Raw genomic sequence first — 20,505 nt, forward strand, 5'->3', positions numbered from 1 at the left:
AGGTGAGGGGCCAGAGAGGGGTGCCAGGCAGGCTAGGCAGCGTCTCCTGAAGGCCCCAGGCCCGAGCCCCCCGCACTGGAGCCCCCCAGGACTGACGCCACTTCCCACAACTCCCTTTCCTCTCCAACCCTCCCTCAAACGCTCCCGTGGCAGCAGTGGGGGGGCGCACAGCCCCGGCCTCCATCCCATCTGGAAGGTTTCTAAGAAACAAGGGGCGGCAGGGGGGCAGCAAAGGGCACGTCTCCAGGAAACAGCCCGGGGCTGGGACCTCTGCCTTCCGTCTGCTGCCTGGTCACCACGGAGGGTTTTGCTAACGGAAGATGATGCAGGTTCAATGAACACAGCCCCGCGGGGGCCTAAGGAGTCCCACCCTAGAGCTCATTCGGGTGATTACTTCTGAGGTGCGAGGACGGTCTCCCAGCGCTGCAGGCCGCCAGCTGCTCCTGGAAGCTCCGGTCTCAGGACCCCTCTGCCTGGTACTTGAGGCCCTCAGAGTTCTCGCACGAGGTTCTTGCCTTTGACGAAGGAGGCGCCCACTCCCTCCCTCCCTCCCTCCCTCAGCCCTGGGCCACATTCAATGTCCCCTCTACAGAGGGAGGGGTGCAGTGTCACTGGGGGCCGTCTGGGGTGCCAGACCCGCCTGTGCCATCACTCATTCCGCCATGCGTGTTCCGTCATGCGTGTGTTCCGTCATGCGTGTGTGTAACACGCACCCACGCCGTGCGGTCAGCGTGCCAGGCGTGCTTATGCAGACATGCAGCAGGGAACCCTGGACCTGAGCTGGGCTCTCAGTGGCCAAGCCCGTGGGGACCCTGTGGTGTGTGCAGCCCAGGGGAGTTGCCCACAGGAGCCAGGAACGGGGCAGGAAGCTCCAGGGACCCCCTCCTCCTCTTTGAAGGGAACAGTCAGAACCTCCAGGTCAGGCCGTCTGTCCTGCTTACTGGGCCACGCGGAGACCGTGACAGGGCCAAAGGGCCTGTGGAAGTGGCCACGGGCAGCAGGAACGGCTCCCCGCTGGGCTGCGTGAGGCCCTCCCACTCCAGGGCCTGAGTCTGATGACCAAACCCTCCTGGAGGTCCTGCACACCGGAGCGGTGCCGGACGCACAGCCAATCAATGCGATTTGACAGAGGACAGCTGTAACGGACCCTTGATGTTACAGGTGAGAATACAAGTGGCTTCGGGGGCCCGCGTGCGGCTGAACGGAACAGACATGGACCCTCTGCCAGCGGGTGACTCATCTCGCACCCGCCCCTCCCGCCGCCCCTCCCGCTCCGAGGCCACGGCCCGTCCCCGGAGACCTCAGCAGCCTCACGGCACTTGGGCTCCACCTGGGTCCCCTGTAGTTCGTTCTCCAGGCGGCTGGAAAGGCGCCTTCCTGGAGAACATCCGCGCTGGCTCCAGCACTGGGACCAAGGCCACCTGGGCTCCGGGCCGGGCTCCCACGGCCGCACGACCCTCCCATGTGGACGTCCCCCCCGTAGGTGGGGTCTCCTGCCCCAGGTTCCTCCCTCTTGGCCTCATCCCTCTGTTCACGGGGACGGGACGGAAGGCGCCTGACCTTCTCTGGCTCTGTCTATGTGTCCACCTCTGCTGGCAGCTCAGCTCCCCAGAGCAGGAACCCTGCCTGCTCTCCACTCCACCCGGGCACTCAGCGCTCGGTAAACATCTGTGCAGCGATAACCGTCCCCGTGGACCACCACGTGCGCAGAGCTGTCAGAAGAGCCTCATTAGCTGAGGGCCCAGCCCCGAGGCCCTGGCTCGCCTGCGGGGGCCAGGCCGTCCTGACGGTCTAGAGCCTCCTGGGTGGTTCCTGGCGCAGCGGGGAGACCTGAAGCCTGGGGCGGGGTTCTTTCAGGGGACTGTGGTCCTTCTGATGATGCTCGGGTTTCAGCTGCTCTTACAGAAACAACCTGAGCCCCGCTGGGCCTTTCCTTCCTCTTCTTCCCTCACCAGTTTCTCTGTGACACAATTAACGAAGCCCACAAGCGCACGGTGGACCCACCAGACGGAGAAGACGCCCAGGGCCCCGCCCACACTCACGCGATGTCCGAGAAGACGCCCGCCGGCATGTCCAGGAGACGCGCCACGTCCTCCAGCACCTCCGTCCCCTTCTCTGGGCTCAGCGGGCTGCGGGGAGAGCACAGGGTTACGCGGCGGGCTTGTCGCACCCGAGGAGCAGGGACCCCCGCAGCCCACCCTCCCGCCCTGCCCTGCTCGGAGAACTGCCCCGGCTGTACCCCTGTCACATCAGGGCTGGGCTGCAGCCACCCGGGAGCAGAGGCCTCCAAGCCGTGATGAACCACCTGCATTTTCCAGCAAGAAGACCAACACCACAATGCGAACGGGGTTGTCAGGGGAGCGTGATGGGCCCAGGAGCCAGCAACTGGCTCATCTCAGCGGGGAGCGGGGGAGAGCGGGGTGGAGGTGGGAGAGGAGGGCGGAGGCCGGGAAGCCAAGTTCAGGAGGGGCGTCAAACGTGCGGAGGGAATGCATGTGTTTAAGTGGATTCGGATTCATTTCTAAAATGAGTTATGCGCCAGTGAGGATACTGAAAAGTCACACTTTTAAGGACGGCAGGACAGCGCAGCAGCAGCGACTCCCCAGAGGGGCCCACGTGCCACAGCATGGAGCCTCGGACCCCCAGCAAGGCCAGCGTCCCCAGGGGGGCACCTCCAGCAGCGCATGTGACTCAGGTCCCTGAGCCCAGCCTGTCTCGCACCCCAGGCGCTGCCCGTGAAAGCCCGTCAGCGCCCTTCAGAGGAGAACTCGCCTGCGGTTCCGTGAGCACCGTCGACAGCTGGGGTTTCCGTCCCAGCCTATCATTCATTCATCATTCAGCAAATGTGCAAGAAAGCCACTGGGTGCCGGGCGCCGTCCGGGGAATTCAGCCACAGACACTGAGCTGCTTCTTGGGGTTTATATCCAAGTGGGGACACAAGCAGCAAAGTCACCAACAAGGGAAAGGGCCTGTGTCGTCGGGGGCTGAACCGTGTCACCGAAAACGCACACCTTCACGTCGTAAACCCGGAACCTCAGAATGTGGCCTCACGCGGAAACAGGGTCCGTGAGGTCATCAGGTGGGCCCTCATCCACCACCGCTGGGGTCCCCATGGCAAGAGGAGGTGGGGACACAGACACGCCCGGGGGACGGCCGCGAGGACCCAGGTGCCAAGCCCGCTTGCCCCTCCCGCCCCCCACAGAGGGCGGCACCGTGTGAGTGGAAGGCGGTGAACATGCAGGGGGTGCCCGATGGGCTGTCCCAGGACCGCGTGACTCCAAGAGACAGCAGGGGCGCAGGGCACGAGAAGGAACCAAGGGGGGTCCCAGAGGCGGGGGCCGTGGAGGTGGGCGCCGGGCAGGCCCTGCAGCCTGCTGAGATGGTTCAGGTGTGCGGGCAGGAGGGACCAGCAGGTGAGCGAGACCACGGGCGAGCGGGACGCCTCGGTAAGGGCAGAGGCAGAATCCCCGCGCAGACGCGTCGACAAGGGCTGTGACGTCGGCTGGCGTCAGGGGAGAGCTCCAGACGCCTCTGCGCCCCGAGGAGATGCGGAGAAGCAGGCGCAGCGACGGGACTGGGGGCGACTGCTCTGAGATTCCCAGGCTGACCGCCGCGTCCCTCAGAAGACGCTGTCACCCAGTGGAGGAAGCGCTCGGGAGGCTGCGATCAGCGCGTCCCACCGCGAGCTGGCGGCAGGTCTGGGCCGGGAGGCACGCCGCCCACCGCGGCGCCTCGCGCTACACCCACCTCTTCCCTGGGGGCAGACGGGCCGCCAGCCCAGCCAAGGAGCTGGAATGTGCTCTCTGGGTGGGGACACCGGTTGCTGCCAGCGGCGCCACTTTTACTGACTGTGCCAGGCCCGCTCGCCACACCCCTCTGGTGACTCCAAACCCTCTGCAACCTCCAAGCCGTTCTTCCGAAGGTGAGGAAGGAGAGGTCGGTCCCGGTCTGCAGCTGAGGGGCTACCCCCACCCCCATCCTGCTTCCTGAGTAGGTAGCCCTCAGGGCTGGGGACCCTCCCATCAAGGGTGGACGAGTCCCCCAAACCTCCCAAACACGCTCTCCAGAGGTTTTAAAATAAGAATGTTTTTAAAGAGGTGTGTGTGCATCCCCGTCCCCTCACTCACGGAATCCCAGGGACACCTCTCAGAGCTGGCATCTCAGCCCCACCGGGAGGTCAGCTGCCAACCGGGAAAGGAGTCCACGCGGAACCCTGGTGCCTGCCTCGCCGCTGCCTGCCAGGAGCTGCAGGTCAGGTCCGTCTGTCCCTCAGCCAGCCTGGTGCTCCAGCACGTCTGCATCTACATGAAGTCTGCTGGGACCCCGAGCTCCGCGCGGGGACAGGCCTGGCTGCACGGCAGCCCTGCGGGCACCTGTGCCCTGGTGACGGGCACGGGTCTCGAGGGAGCCATCCGGTGCTGACCACAGCGCCAGCTCAGTGCGCAGGAGAAATACCGCCACATCAGAGGGGGACGAGTCCCACAGCCCGGCGTCAGGAAGACAGGGCCCTGTCCCCCCCTCCCCGGCCTCTGGCCACTAAGCAGGCCCCGCCAGCTCTCAGCCCTAAGGCCACGAGCTCCTTCCTTTCCCCGAACCCCCCTGCACGTTGACTCCAAGCCACCCAGCACACCACTTATTTTCAAAGGTCTCTGAGGATTCTGCGCATTTCGGTCCTGTCTGTCCACGAGCTGCAGGCTTGCGGAGGGCGTGACCAGCTCTTATCTTTTCCTTTCTCTCCAAAGTCCGGACACAAACCAACTTCCCTACCAGGTTGCTACGAGATTCCACGAACCCCGTTTCCTAGCTTGTCTTCAACAAGGGGTAACGTAAGGAGATGCGGAGTCCGGCGCCTCCGTCGTGGATGTCAGGCCCACTGTGAGCCTCCTGGCCCTACCTTCTTCCACCCTCACAGCCAAGAAACTGAACATTTTCCTCCATTACGAGATTATCTAAAACAGCCTTGAAGATAATGATGAGGTTCGCCAGCCCAGAATGTTCTCAGTGGCCGGCTTGCTCTCCAAGGAGACACTTCGATGACCGGAGCCGCGCGGTGACCCCGTCGGCCCCTCCCGTCTCGCTGTCACGGCTCCGGCAGGCAGATGGCTCAGGACAACAGCGGCTCCGTTCTCGTGCAAGTCGGACAAACGAGAGGTGCTGACTGTACTCAAAACGAGCACGCAGTTGTTTCTGTTTTATTTTTAAACTATGTGGCCATCAGCTGTCATGTCATGGTCTGAACTTCCTCAGAAAGCAGTTGGGGTTCATTTCAAAAATCAATGGACGGATACAGCACGTGCAATTTCAGGGGCCCGCCTGTGACAGCTGCCACCCTGATTACCTGGACGCCCAGCGCCGCCTGGAAGAGAGAGGTGGCGCTTTTAGCAGCTTGAGGTCAGAGCCGGCAGCGGCTGGGGGGTCCCCTGCCTGCCTGGTTGTCAGCGGCAGGAAGGATTTCCTGTCGACAGCTGGGCCGGGCCTCCTCACTAAGCCACTTCCTTTCTGAAGCCGCACGTTCCTGCTGTTCAACCGCGTTAAACAAGGCTGCTGCCGGGAGCTACCAAGTCAGCAGAACAGGCGAAATGGACTGCGTCGGCGTCCTGACCTCGACGGAAGCCCGCCGAGGGGCAGCCGCGCCCCGCTCTCAGGAGAGCCTGATGGCCACACGCACAGCCCCACGATGGCCGCAGTGTCCTGAGTCACTGCTGGACTAGAGGAAGGGGCCAAAACGAGGAGGTGATGAGGGAGTTTCGGAGGCCACTCTGAAAATAAAGACTAGTGAAAACGGCGTAAGGGGCAGAAAGCTTAGGACCAGTGCAGACTTCTGGAAGGCGTCCCTCCGCCCTCGGCCGTGCGTGACTCCACGGAAATTCTCTCATTCACTGCTCACACAGACCTGGGAGGAAGGTCCCGTATTAACCTCACTCGAGAGAGGTGGAAACTGAGACTCGGGAAATTAAATCCCTTGCCCAAGATCACGCTAGTAAATCCCCAAAGAAAGATGGAAACGGAAAATGTCAAGGTAACGCTGGGATGTCGGCTTCCCAACTGCTGCACCTCTGCCTGGATTTTAGCCCAACCGGACTGAAGAGCGTCTGCACCCGTAACCTCTCCAGGTCTTATTTTTCCAAGTGCTATCGTCTCTTACTTACGAGACACGTGAAACCAAGCAGAGAACGGGATGCGGCGACGGGGCCGGATGCCCCGCCAGCCCCACGCTCGCGTCTAGGACTCTGCATCCAGGAGCCGACCGCGCTTCCGCCGCTTCACTTCCTCACTGCGGACATCTCACTATTTATTTGAAAATTCACCGAAGGTTGGGAACCAAATGAGTGATGGGTCACAAAATGAAAACGAGTCAACCTTGATACAACGTTTTTTGAGATGATACTTGAAATCAATGAACAAAATGAGATTTTCACGGGACTCACCGATTATTCCAGTTATCCGCACCCATCACTACAACACAAAATGATGCTTCTCTTTTTAAATCATCCTATAAGGTAGTTAAAATTTTTGCTAACCCACAGGAATTCTCCCCGATGCAGAGAAGTGACGCTTCTGATGAGGACAATCCTGCTGGCGTCACAGTGATTCAAGTTCCCAACTCCCGTCTGGCGCCACTGTCCTCCCTGCAGGAGTCGAATGAAGGCCCCGTTTTTCAGAGCGTGAGTGAGTGAGCCTATGACAATCTGGGCAGACACACTGAGCTCCTGTGAGGGCTGAGCTCCCCGGCATCGCGGAGCACAGGCAAATTCACCCCGAGTCTCTGCCAACCCTGAATTACTCTTATTAAAACCTGCTAACAACCTGCTAACAACCATCAACTCTTCACAGGTAAATCATAAATAGATAAAAAACTGTTGTATGCTAACAACTTAGCATTTTTTAACATCAAGATGAGACTGTGCGTCTCAACATAAATATATTCAAAATTTTAACAAATATGTTCTCCATAATATATTTGAATAAATATATTCTCCAAAACAATTTTATTCTCCAGGAAAAAAAAATTTGCCAACCGCTTAATACAAACCTAAGTATACAACGTCTTAGAGTGTCACCTTTATAAAAAGTGCATTGACGTCAAAAACATAGAAATGTAAAGCTTTTGTATGCAAAGTGAAGCTGCTATCCACTTAAAAGGGACTTGTAAAGAGAAGATGTTTCATGTAAGCCTCATGGTAACCACAGAGCAAGTCAACAGTAGCACAACCTAAGGGAAAAAGCTTTCAGCTTTTCACCGTTGAGTGTGACGCTACCTGTGGGTTTGTCATACGTGGCCTTTTTACGTTGAGGTATGTTCCCGCTATGCCCGCTTTGTTGAGAATTTTTATCATAAAAGGAAGTTGAATTTTGTCAAATGCTTTTTCTACATCTCTTGAGATGGTCATTCTCATCTGCTTCCAAGACATTCCATGCAGCCCAGACACGCCGTGTGTCCCATACAGCGGAGCGCAGATCAGGGTCCGGGAGGAGTGGGGGGCGGGAGGGACCATCTCCTCCCGGGAGCCCCTCTCGTGACTCTCCTCCCTGCCCCTCCTGCGGCCCTAACCTCCAGCGGCACCCACTCGTGGGGACCCTCCACCGAGCCCCCTCGGGACACACGGCCTCCGTCAGCGCAGCCCCGCAGCGAGAAGCAGCGGGTGGCCCTCTGCTGGCTCCCCCGTCCCACCCCCGGGCCCCGGAGGCTGACCCCAGACCTCGCCAGGGCAGACTCCTCACCCCAGCAGTCGTGGTGCAACTGCCGAGCTAGATTTCCGTCCAGCCGAGGTCACAGCACAGACGATGCCCGCGGCACAGAGGGCGAGGCGGGCACGGTGCTGACGGCCAGCATGCCCACTGGCCGGTCTCCTCCATCCACCGCAGGTCCCCTTATCCCTCCTCCACGGGCAGCAGAGGATCCAGCAGAGCGGACCCTGACCTCGCCACCCACCCCTGGCGCCTGCAGGGCCGTCCTACGTCTGCTGGGGAAGACCTCACCGCTCACTGCCCGTCCTCCAGCCTCATCTCAGCCCCTGAGGTGCCCACGCGCCTCCTGACGCAGGCGGGGCCTTTGCTTGTGCCGCTCCACCCGCCTGCCCCCGCAGAGCTCCAAGCAGGGGCCCTGCAAGCTCATCTGAAGCCTGAAACCAACTCCGACGTAACCAGTATCCACAGCTAGCGTTCTAGTAAAGCTTTCAAGTCATCGTTCTACGTAAGCCTATCTGCCTCAACCGTCTCCTCTCTGGATACTTTTTTTTTTTTTTTTCCAGTTTTCCTTTTCCCTCTGGCTTCATTATTCACTTGCAGACTTACTACTATTTTGACAGCAGGGCAAATCTCATCTTTTCATATTTTTCTCCCTCTTTCCTAGTCCTTCATACGTAGGAGTGGAATTTAAACTGCTTAACTTCTGACAGATTCAAGTCTTGGCCCATTTATAACACAGCTGAGACACTTTGCAAAAAATCAATTGCAGGTGTTAGGGTGTGAGGGTCTGTGGGGATCACTGTGGAATTCCAGGGCATCACTGAAGACAAAAAGCTAAGCTTCCCCGACGATTATGGAAATCCAACAGCAAAGCAGCTGGGGGGCTGCGTAGATACAGTTATGGATGTAGATGTAAATGATACAGATGTAGGTATAGATATATAGGTGTAGGTATAGATATATAGGTGTAGGTAGAGATATATAGATGTAGGTATAGATATATAGGTGTAGCTATAGATATATAGGTGTAGGTGTAGGTTAGGTGTAGCTGTAGATGTAGACAGACAGATACAGACACAAATAGATGACGCAGATGTGAGATGTACAGAGGTACAGACGTAGGTATAGGTATGAGTGCAGGTGTACCTGTAGGTGCAGACATGCAGACACAGATATGGACGTAGATAGAGATAAATGTAGGCGTAGGGGTAGATGTCGGTACACAGATATAGCTGACACAGACCTAAGCAGACGACACAGATGCAGGTGTACAGACACAGGTATCCGCGCAGGTGCAGCTGCAGACACGTACACACAGGTACAGGTCTTCATGGCTAAACGAGAGCAGGGTCCCCACGTCACCAGACGCTCCTACGTTCCGCACTCCCAGGCTGGGCTGTAGAACCAGCCGGTAGGAGTCGGGTTCTAAGGACAGCCATGCGGCGGACAGAGGCTGGAGGGCCAGGCTCCAGGCCTGCTCGGCGCGGGCCGGGCTTCCCTCCCCGCCCGGCCCCGCCCACCAACAACACATCTCGCCCTTTGCTGCAGCAGAAGGATCCCGTGCGGGAAGGGGGCTCACAGTCAGAGACCATAAGGGTCCCCTGGCACCATCGTCCCTTCTGGCACCTCTGGGCAGCCAGACATGGCCAAGCTGACCTGGAAGGCGTTGGGCCAGAGAGGCACTGAAACTGTTTCAACACCCATCACATTTGCACCTTTAGGGCATTTTCTCACTCCGTCCACCACCACGGTTAGAGGCCAGGCAAATGTGAGCTACCCTCCAGGTCTAGAATTCCAGCCAAGAGCAGACGTCAAACTCCAGCACGGCTCTATGACCTCAGCAGACGTGAGCCAACAAGCTAATAAACGAAAACAAAGTTCTGACACTGATGTTACAACTGGAAATTTGAACACAGACTACATATTTGACGATATTAAGGGATCTGGGGTCCTTTGTAGGTGTGACATGGCATTACGGTATGTTAAAAAGAAAGAATCCCTCTATTTTAAAGATATTTCATGAAATGCTTCTAAGACAGTATAACTGGGATTTGTTTCAAAGGAGGAGAGCTGGAAGTAGGTGGGGTGTGACCGGCCTGGGCTGTCTGGGTCGCCGGGCCTGGGTCAGTATCTTGCTCTTGTGTGTGTTCAAAATTCTGCACAGGGAAGAGCAAACACAGATCTGCTGCCTCGTGAAAAATACGAAACTGACAGCCCGGGAAGCCTCTCGGACGGGGGCCCCGTGGCTGCATCTCGGCACCCAGGACGCCCAGGCCCTCGAGCCGAGGCCGTGGGGACACCGCCCAGGCCCCTGGAGCGCGGCCACCGGCAGGTTATCCTCGAGACCCCCAGGCTCCCTTAGACCATCACTGAGGATGCAGATGTAGGGCTTTCTAAGCAGAACCTCTGTTCAGAGGCAAAAGCCTTGCCACTGGCGCTTTTGAAGACTCAGTTCTGTGACTTGGATTTCCGTTACCATCGGAGCCTCGAACTGCCTCGGGAAGGGCTCCCACATCAGCTACAACCATTTCCTAGCATTTACGCACAGCCCGCCCCCAGCGGGCTGATCCTCGAGCGGAGGCCTCAGCTCCCGGAAGTCCCTCCTCACCCTGTCACTTACTCCCCCAGCACCCCCAGTGCCTGTCTGGCACTGGGGGTCCAAGACGGACAGAGCAGCCGCCACGAGAAGCATGATGTCTGCGTGAAGGCATGGTCTGCAGCTAAGTAAACAGATCCAGAGGGGGCTCCACAGAGAAGCCCAGCCCAGCCCAGCCCACCTGAGGAGTCAGTGTTTTCCCGTAGCGATTCAGAACCACGAACATGAGAGCCCGGGGGTGGCTGGAGGGCGGGGTCCTGAGGTGACAGCAGCCGGGTGGACGGGTGAGGGCCTCGAGCCGGGGAGCCTGCGTGATCTCACAGCAGCACTGGGGCTACATCAGGAAGGGAGGGACGCGTGCGGGGAAAGCAGGTGGGGGACTGCAGAGGGTGCGAGGGGGAAGGAAAGCACCGCAGACCACCAGCGCCTTTGGAGGAGCCAGGCGCCAGGGGCTGGGACGCAGCTGAGCAACTGCTGGTGCGGCCCCTGCTCGAAGCGGAAGAACCCCACAGGGTGTGTCATTCCACCTCCAGGTAAGGTTCTGAGGGGAGGGCGGCGCCCTGGAGGAGGGACCCTGACCAAGGAGAGCTGCCTGGAGGAGGTGGCATCTGAGCGTGCTGGGCCAGGAGCAAACCCAAGGCCTCCTGTCAGGACCCCTCACATTCCAGAGCGGAAAGGAAGCAGGCTGGGGAGGGAAATGGAGCTGCAGGGCCCAGGCCTGGGCAAGGCCGTCGTCGTCGGGGACAGAATGACACGGTCACGTTTAGGTTACGGAGCGCTCTCCTGAGGGGGAAGTTTGGAGGGGATGCGGGGAGACCTGGGAGGGGTCCTGCAGGGGCAAGGCTGGCGTGGAAACGGCAGCGTCAGCGTGGGCAGAGCCTCCCGGACAGGAGAGGAGCCGGTCAGCTGGGGGCGGGGAGGGAGGTACCTCACCCCAGGTGACGGCAGAGGAAGCGGGCGGGGGTGGGCTGAGCGCCGTCCCTGGGCTCCTGCAACCAGTACGAGGAGAGCGACGTGGAGAGAGCTGGGTCGGGGTGAGACGTTTACAGGTAAAGATCTGTTTCGAGCTGTGACACGGGATCGCGGGCGTGGGGACCCACCCGGCTAACACTGCTTACGCCTTCATTAACAACACAGACACCCCGGGGTGTCTGAATCTCACAGCCTACTTTTGTACTTTCCCCAGCTGAATTTCAAAACAACCCACCAAGCTGAACAGAGATATGTCTGACTGCCTCAGGGGAAAAATTACACCGTGTTACGTCCGGATCTCTTTCCTTTTGTGAGCACCTCCTGTGTCTCGGTCATTGTGGGTCCTCAACACTCGTCCCATTTCACAGCTGGGGCGCCAAGGCCAGAAGGGCCGGCAGGAAACAGACAAGGCAGAACTGGGCCACCCTCTGGGGCCTGAAGACCACTGTTCACCGTTCTTCTCACTGACAGTTCCCAGAACTACCAACTATACAGTCAAGAATTTTCGATTTGGGATATTTTTTGTTTCTTTTTCTTACCATTTTTTAATACACAAAGAATGATTCTTTTCACTCCTTACGGCACCCCCCGCCCCCGCCAATCTGAAGTGATAGTAAGCCCCTCACACCGAAGACCGTCTTTTAAAGACAAACGAACGCAAGGATGGATGGTGTCATGGGAGGGCTGTCCAGGAAGGTTCCGCACAGAGATGCGGCCACACCTGAACACGTCACCGAGACACGGCCTGAGAGTGGCGCCGAGTAACTACAGTCTGCGCTGCCACCGTATACACAGAACCGCCCCCCGACATTCTGGAGGTCTCCTTCTCCAGCAAGGGAGGGAGGAACCGCAGAGATGGGCAGGACCCACTCCTGGCTGCCCACGAGCACGGAAGCAGCCACGTGAGCTCTGAGGGGCTGCTCGGGCGGGGCGGGGCGGGGTGGAGGGTGGAGGAGAACCAGGGCTGGACACCCCCCTCCCGCGGCTGAGCGGAGCCCCCCTTCCCGCCGCCCCCCCACCCCCCGGCTGCCAGCGCTGGCGGCTCTCCCACTGTGGTGAGGGGTGGCGGAGGGCGGGCAGGCTTCCCCGAGGGCTCGAGCGGCAGGTGTCTGAGAGGAGAAGGACGGCACCCGGCCCGGCAGGGCAGCCTGGTGCACGGGCCTGGGGCGGCACACGCTCCCGAGGCCTTGCCCCAAGGGGCCCCTTCTTCCGGACTCCACTGCCCAGGCCCTACCCTTGCCCGGAGGAGGGAGGGCGCAGCGCGGCCCGACGCCCCTGGGCGCCCTCCTGACAGCCTCCCCCGACCCACAGCCTTTGCTCCGCTTCTCCCCGGGGGCAGCCTCCCCGCGGCGAGCGCTGCGGCTGACGCCCCGATCTGGTGAGCGCGCCCCCCCATGCGTTCCCGCACCGCCGCCGCCACGACCCGGGTCATCTGCCGCTGTGGGATTCCCACCCCGAGGCGGCCTCCGCGGTCTCTGCACTGAGCCCCAGGGGGCAGCCACCAGTGGGACCCGGGCTTCGCCCCACCTTGGGGGTTCCAGGTGATCCGTGAGGGCGCGGGGGCCGCGGCACGTGCTCACGCAAACTCGGTCTGCGCGGCTCGGACGACCCCTGTACAGGAACAGGTCCCTGCAGGACACGAGGGCTCGTCTCCTTAGGGGGGCGTCCCTGCCCAGCGCACCTCATAGCTCCCAGGGTTTCAGCTGTAAAAGCGGCTTGGCCTCTGCTGACGGGTGAGCGTCCCCTCTGCTTCACATGCAGCCTCCGTCCCGTGGTCACTTCCTGCCAACCTAACTTGAAATTACTTTTAAATCGTCCTCGGAGGACCTGGGATGGCTGCCCTGCCCTTCACGCGTCTTGAATAATCCATCCAGTTTGTAGAGAGGATGAAAATGCAAGTGGCAAAGGATTAAACGACAGCCCCGCCCACCAGGAAATGGACGCGCGAGGCCAGCCGCGCCATCCCTGCCGACGTCAGGGAGGAGACGGCACGCTCCTCCTCCTTTCAGGAAGAACCAAGCAACTAAAATAAAGAGAAGAAAAGAACAGTGTCGGATTCCTGTCAGTAAATAGTTGATCCATTAAGGCTTAAACTGAGATCTGGTGAAATCTTGCCCCCGAGAATCCCAAGTTCCCAGTTACTCTGACAGCAGAGGCGGAAACCTCCGTCCGTCCGTGGAGGGAGGGTGGGAGACGCTTCTGGAGCAGGTCTCCCCTGTGACACACAGGGAGCTCTGGACATAAGGCTGTCGGCTGCACCACAGAGCTTCCATCCGACAGAAACAGCAAAAGGGAAGACGGGAAATCGGCCAAGATAAGATAATGATCCTTTTCTTTAACCCGCGCTTGTAGCAGGTAAGTGTTCAGGCCCCGAAGGTGAGGCCAAGGAAAAGCTCTCAGGAAAAGGAACTCTGGACGCAGAGAAGAAACGCTCAGAAGTGGCTTCGCGTTACAGGAAAGTCAGCAAGAACAGGAGGAGACACCCGGCGAGATGGGTCTCCCTCCATCCAGGTGTCGTCCACGCACGCTGGGTTTCCTGTGATGCTGAGAACGGTAGGCCTGGATGGTCCTGCTCTAAAGTTCATCATCCTCTGTTCTCCGTTGTTCACGCAGACTCAAAAAGTCTTCCCAATGATCAGAATCCTTTCCCAGCACTTCCATGGGGCCTCGGTCTCCTGCGTGCGCAGCTAAGCCCCAGGCCCCAGACAGGAGCAGCCCCGTACCCTGCGCCGGGGACCAGCCCTTGGGCATCAGGACATCCTGGCGGGAGGAAAGGTGCTCAGAGCAGCTGCACAGGGGTCCCTCCAGTGACCACGCACACACACACAACACAGAGATGCACACACACACACACACACACACACAGGAACACGTACATACTACACACACATGCACAGACACACGTATGCACAAACGCATACACACATGCACACACAACCACACAGAGACACATACATCCCACACACAACACATACATGTGCACCCGTGTATACATACATGCACACACACAAATATACACAGCCATGTGCACACAACACAGATACACACAGACACACACACAGAAACATACAATACACATACACGTCACACACACACACACACACACGAGAGCAATGTCTGCTGAGAAAGGGAAAACCCACGGCACAGGTCAGACCGGGCAGCAGGCTGCTGGAAGGGTCTGACGCAACAGCACCATCCAGGCCCCCGTGCGCGCTGGGTCACGTGTGACTCTGACACACCCAGCGGGAGTTCCAGTTCTGAGCAAAGGGGCTCAAGGCAGACAGGGTGCGAGGAGCACGGCCCGGAGGTGTGGAGGCCGGAACGGGCAGGCGCATCTTCATGAAAAGGCTGGAGAAACGAGGCGTCAGTGCTGCAGAAGCCTCCAAACCCAGGCGAGACACCACCGTCAGCTTCACGGGGCCTTGACGCAGCGTCTGGGTTTGCCGTGTGCGGTGCAGCGACGGTGAGCGCGCGCGGAGGCGGGAGCGCAGAGGCCGCGGAGTCAGCAGGAGAGACGGTTCCCGCTCTGACGGAGCCCCTCCCCACGGGGAGCAACCACCGAAGCACGCTCGACGCCTGACCAGAGGCACCGGAGGGCGCAGAAGCAAAACCGCGGGTGGACGCGTGCGCACGCCTGCACACGCACCTGCGCACACCTGCACACACACGCACGCCTGTGCATGCAGACCAGAGGCACAGGAGGGCGCAGAAGCAAAACCGCGGGTGGGCGTGTGCGCACGCCTGCACACGCACCAGCACACACGCACGCCTGTGCATGCAGACCAGAGGCACCGGAGGGCGCAGAAGCAAAACCGCGGGTGGGCGTGTGCGCACGCCTGCACACGCACCAGCGCACACGCACGCCTGTGCATGCAGACCAGAGGCACCGGAGGGCGCAGAAGCAAAACCGCGGGTGGACGCGTGCGCACGCCTGCACACGCACCTGCACACACGCACGCCTGTGCATGCAGCCAGACACACGTGTCTTCCCTTGGAATCCCCACGTCCATTCCTTGAAGGAAACGCACCGTTACGAAGCGTCAAACGTCAGGCTCGTTAGTGAGATGGCCTGAAGAACAAGGCCGACCACCTGTCACTTGCTGGGCACGTGGCATTGATTCTGTCCCTTGTTGCGCTCAGCACAAAATTAAGGAGAGGACAGAACACTCCATGGTGGGCGGCACGTTTTTCCCTCGGAAGAGTGACTCATACCCTAGTATACGGACGACTTGAAGCTTCTGGAGTGCTAGCCAATGTGGGCTGCCCGGGGCGCCCCTTGCACCGCCCGTCCTGCCTGAGACACCCTGGCTCCAGCTCCAACAGGCACCCTGTGGCCTGAGCTGCAGGTGATGGCGCCAGGACCAAGGAGCCGGGCAGGGCTTTGTTTGGGGTTTATTTGGTGGAGAATCACCCTGAAGCTCGGGTTCCCGGTCCAGAACACGGAGTCAGGGGGATGGCTGGTTCCTGGCTGCCCTCCCACACCTGCAAGACCAGGGATGCCCACCCTCCACCTCCAGGTGAAGATGGGGAAAAATATGAAAGCGTCTCCCCAGCCTGCGCAGGGCCAGGATCTCACCCACGGAGAGATGAAAAGCTCCCACTCACTCGTTTTCCGTCACAATGTAGCCGTACTCCTCCTGGGGAGCTTGGACTTCCAGCCGCAGGCCTTGGCCGGGGGGTCCCCGGGCCCCGGCGCCGGGGCGCTGGTCCTCCTGCGGGGCCGCCGGAGCCCGGAGCTGCGATGCCCCAAGTCCGCCCGGCCCCGGCTCCGGGTGCGGCGGCCTTTGCAGCAGCTCCTTGGAGTAGGTCTGACTCTTTATGTTCTCCACCCCAACGCGATCCTCCTCTGAAGACAGGGAGGCCTCAGGGTCCTCCGATTTCTTGATCTCCGTCTTGAAAGACCCGGCAAGATGGGGGGCTCCAGGCAGGAATGGAGACCCAGGACCCTGCAGGAGGTCCCCGAGTTTGACGCCCAAACGGCTGACCTGGCAGAAAGGAAACCAGCCTAAGAATGTGCCCCAAGTCACAGAGAGGCATCAGCACCAGACTCTCGGGGGAGCGGGCACTGGCGTACGTGAGCCTGGGGCTGGAGTGGGCCACACGGGGCAAATTCGGCGTCCAGCCGAATGCATGTCGTCTGGAGAGCCCAAGCTCTGCTGGCCTCTCCCTCTGCGTCCCAAATTAGAAACGTGTCCCTAGACCCCATGGCTCCCTCCGCAACTCGGACAGCCGAACCCTCCACTTTTTATTTCTGATGGACATGTCAAAGAATTGTTGGTGTTTTCTTCACCACGTGCTAACAGGCACTGAACCAGGAACCACTAACATAATCTGACAAGAGAAGTACTAACCAGAAATTCTTCTTTTCCACCCACAAAATAGGGTTTCGTAGAACCACATCACTGCCATTGCTTATGAATTGACTTTCTGCATCCTTAAGGCTAATACAAATGAGCAAAAGTTCTCCAACAGGGAAAACCAACAAAGCGCTCCATGGGTGGACGTGTGCGCACACCTGCACACGCATCAGCCTGTTCCAGACCCCTCTGGACCAGCACACTGTCGAGGGGCCCCTTGGCAACGACAGAGGAGCAATGGTCTCCCCATCCCCCCCCAGTTACTAGGGAGCATGGGACGTGTGGCTGGCACAGCTGGGGAACTGAAGTCTTATGGACTTAATTTTAATGGGTTTAAGTTCAAGCAGCCACATATGGCTGGTGGCTCCACCATGGACAGCGCCGTGGGTGTACATGGTCCAGAGCCTGTGAACGTCCGTTAAATGAACCTCAGAAACCAGGACACGCGGGACGACCTCAACGACACAAAGTGGGTGTGAAGTCTTATCAGGCGGTGTTGTCCTCCCGTTTCCCTGGGTGGATGGGGGGGTGGTTCTGAGGAATATTCATTTGAGATTATGAGGGTTTTTCTATCTTTTTCTGGAAAAAATTTTGTTTGTATTTCACGTACGTTCCCAAACTATGGACAAGAAAACTAACGCGACTCTGGGTTTCACAGGACCCGAACACGCCCCATCTTACCTCCTGGTAAAATCCTGCACCGCCGTCTCGCACTCTGTTATCTGTGAAAGACACGAGCTCATCAAAATCCTGGCCCAACATATATACACTAGCAAAGGTAAGGCAGATAGCTAGTGGGAAGCAGCCGCATAGCATAGGGAGATCAGCTCGGTGCTTTGTGACCGCCTGGAGGGGTGGGAATGGGAGGGTGGGAGGGAGGGAGACGCAAGAGGGAAGAGATATGGGAACATATGTATATGTATAACTGATTCACTTTGTTATAAAGCAGAAACTAACACACCATTGTAAAGCAATTATACTCCAATAAAGATGAGAAAAAAAAATCCCGGTCCAGCATGTCAGCACAAAGGTCACAGGACATACAGGGTGACCACCGAGTAGGTCAGGCACAGTGAAACTGGCCTCATTCCCACGACAACGAAAACCTCCGCTTACAGTACAGAGGTGGCGCTCCGTAAAGTCCACGACAGAGGAGGGCTGACACACTAACTCAGACACGAAGTCAGTCAGTCAGTCGCGATGCCAGTTCCAGGGAGCCACGTGTTATCCTCAGGTAGCTCAGAGCAGAAAGAGCCGCTGGGCCAGGCGCAGTGCGCAGTTACAGAAAGGAAAGTGAAGTGTCGACCCACACACCTCATGCTGAGATGCCTCCAGACTGGGTACTTTCCTGTGGTGGCCACTCCTCTGAAGACACACGCAGGAGTCGGTGTGTGGCTCCTGTGCTCCTGCAGACGCTCCCAGCCCCGGACAGGGACCATCTCGTCCGAGTAGCAGCCCAGCATCTTTTCCTGCATCGGTCAAGCCACGCTTCCAGCTTCCAGGCAAGCCTCGTCCCAGCCCACAGAGGAGGGAGAGACATGCACCTTGCGCCTGGAATGTTCCTGGGTGCCTACTGTGTGCAGCGCACTGCGCTACATGCTTTAATGTAGCTTCCGCAACTCTGAGAAGCGGTCAGGCGGGGAGACGGGGCCTGCCCTGCTCGGCCCTCGCACAAGGCTCCCTGGCGGCTGTTAGTGGGTGCATGTATGTGAGTGGGTTGGGGTGTGTGAGCGTGTGTGAGTGTGAATGTTGGGATGTGTGTGAGTGTGCATGTGCTGGGGTGTGAGTGTGTCTCTGTGAGTGTGTGTGAGTGTGCATGTGCCGGGGTGTGAGTGTGTCTGTGTGTGTGAGTGTGTCTCTGTATGTGTGTGTGTGTGTGTGTGTGTGAGTGCATGTGCCGGGGTGTGAGTGTATCTCTGTGTGTGTGTGTGTGTGTGAGCGTGCATGCGCCGGGGTGTGAGCGTGTCTCTGTGTGTGTGTGTGACTGTGCATGTGCCGGGGTGTGAGTGTGTCTGTGTGTGTGTGTGTCAGTGTGCGCCAGTGGGCGTGTGCCAGGGGGTGGGGATCTCTGCTTTCTCCCTGGAGCAGCCCCAGAGGCTGGTGTGGCCTCAAGCAGACATTTGAATGAACCTCTTTCACTTTATTATTCAAATGTTTGCCTCCATGTTGTACTCGCTCACACAGTCCGGACAAAACCTCTTTCTCTCCTGTTTTTGCTCACCCGGAACCTCACCCGGAGGCATCACAGCCCCCTCCTCCACAGAGCAATTCGCCCTTCAGCTTACGTGCTCTGGAAGGCTCAGCCTGCGGAGGAGGCTTTCAGAGGCAAAAGTTCAGACAGACACAAATCGTTAACATGAATCCCACCTCGCAGCAGAAAGGATGCAGCCCAGCGCACCACGCGCACACGCGGCGAGCGGCCGGGAGGCACTCACCTGGCACGCCGTCTCTGTGGCGCACGGCCCCCGAGCGGCCCGCCTGGCCTCTCGGCCCTCCGCCGCCTCTCCCGGCGCCGTCCTGCTCCCCTTCCGCGCGCCCGCCTGGCATCGCGCTCGCTATCGCACGGGCTGCCTCGGCCACATCGAGGGCGCTCAGACCCTCCACGCTGCCCGGGCGCTCCTGCAGGTCCTTCAGCAGAGCCTGAACACGTGCCCCTAGACGGCACACACGAAACAGACAAACCGAGACAAGGGACAGCGTTAGAACAAGGACACAATGATGCAGATGGGTGGCAACGGTGAGCGCAGCAGAGGGACGGGAGCAAAAAAGGGCCAAATGGAATTCTGCAAGTGAAGAGTTCAGTATTTGAAATTTAAAAGCTCCCTGGATGGGCTTAACCGCAGATTGGATGATGGAGAACAAAGAGCTGGTGAATTTGAGGACAAACAATGGAAACGATTCTCATCCGTGGAACAGGGAGAAAGGACTGGCCACACCTCGGCAACGTGGTACAGCTTCAGGCGCCACGAGTGTGACTGGGTCTGAGAGGGAAAGGAGAGAGAGAAGGGGACAAAGAAAAGAAAACAACCTCCACAAATGCCCTGAAATCGGTGAAGAGCATTAACTCAGAGATTCGAGGCACTCGGAGAGCCACACGACGGCCGCTCCCAGCCGAGCTCACAAGGCCGCACAGAGAACCGAGGTGGAGGAGACGCTAAATCGGCCAGAGGCGGGGCCAGGACGGCGGTGCCCCAGGACACACCCAGCGCCCTGTAAGCACGACATACGTGACATGATACACAAGTACACACTGGATCATTTACATATGAGGATGCATCTGAACCACTAAAAGAAAAGGTGTCTAATTCAGAAGTCTAGATTACACAGCGAAAATATCCTTCAGACGTGAGAGTGGAAGAAAGACATTTTCATATTATTGAAAAGAAAAGAGTTACGATGGTCCCTCACCCTGGACCTGCAGTGCAGGAGATGCTAGGAAAAGCTCTGCTGGCTGGAGAGCAGTGGGGTGGCCCGGAGTCCCCCACAAGGTTTGCTGCAGGGTGGTGACAGCCCCGGCCTTGATTCCGTGTCAACCAGGAGCTCCTGAGGCTCTGAGCTCTGGGCCTCGCCGGTCCCGGAGAGACTGACGTTCCCGGGGCCGCCCACATGTACAGACAGCAGACGCTGCTTCCAAATGCCAACCAACCAACCCAGAGCCCCGCCCCGCCCCCAGGCGACTGGCCCCCTGCCCTGCGCACCCCGGGCCCGGGTCCCAACAACCAGGGGCTGCCCCTCTGCCCCAGAGCCGCTGACGTTATTCACACCAGCCGGTGCTGCCTCGCCTGCTCCTTCCTGCAAACCCACAGAAAGGCCCTGCCTACAGCTCCCCTCCCTCTGCCCCGTCACCAGCCTGGTGCTTCCCCGGGTGGCCCCCGCCTCTGGGAAACAACC

The 20,505-nt window shown here is 59.0% G+C and overlaps 1 protein-coding gene across 5 annotated transcripts in view; it reads right to left on the reverse strand.

The window, feature by feature from the left end:
* PTPRN2 (protein tyrosine phosphatase receptor type N2) overlaps window positions 1-20,505 on the reverse strand; it is a 689,600-nt gene that overhangs the window by 408,343 nt on the left and 260,752 nt on the right. For 4 of the 5 annotated variants that reach the window (XM_033863563.2, XM_033863561.2, XM_033863564.2 and 1 more), the window contains exons 7-10: window positions 19,050-19,268; window positions 17,296-17,336; window positions 15,863-16,242; window positions 2,043-2,129 (exon numbers count right to left, since the gene is read on the reverse strand). In XM_033863563.2, coding sequence (XP_033719454.2) covers window positions 2,043-2,129; window positions 15,863-16,242; window positions 17,296-17,336; window positions 19,050-19,268 — 727 coding nt within the window. Of the gene's footprint in view, window positions 1-2,042; window positions 2,130-12,260; window positions 15,270-15,862; window positions 16,243-17,295; window positions 17,337-19,049; window positions 19,269-20,505 lie in introns of those variants that run through there. The other variant, XM_073810145.1, reaches the window with a different exon arrangement.

This window comes from Tursiops truncatus, chromosome 9, assembly GCF_011762595.2.
Source record: "Tursiops truncatus isolate mTurTru1 chromosome 9, mTurTru1.mat.Y, whole genome shotgun sequence".
NCBI classification, from domain to species: Eukaryota; Metazoa; Chordata; class Mammalia; order Artiodactyla; family Delphinidae; genus Tursiops; species Tursiops truncatus.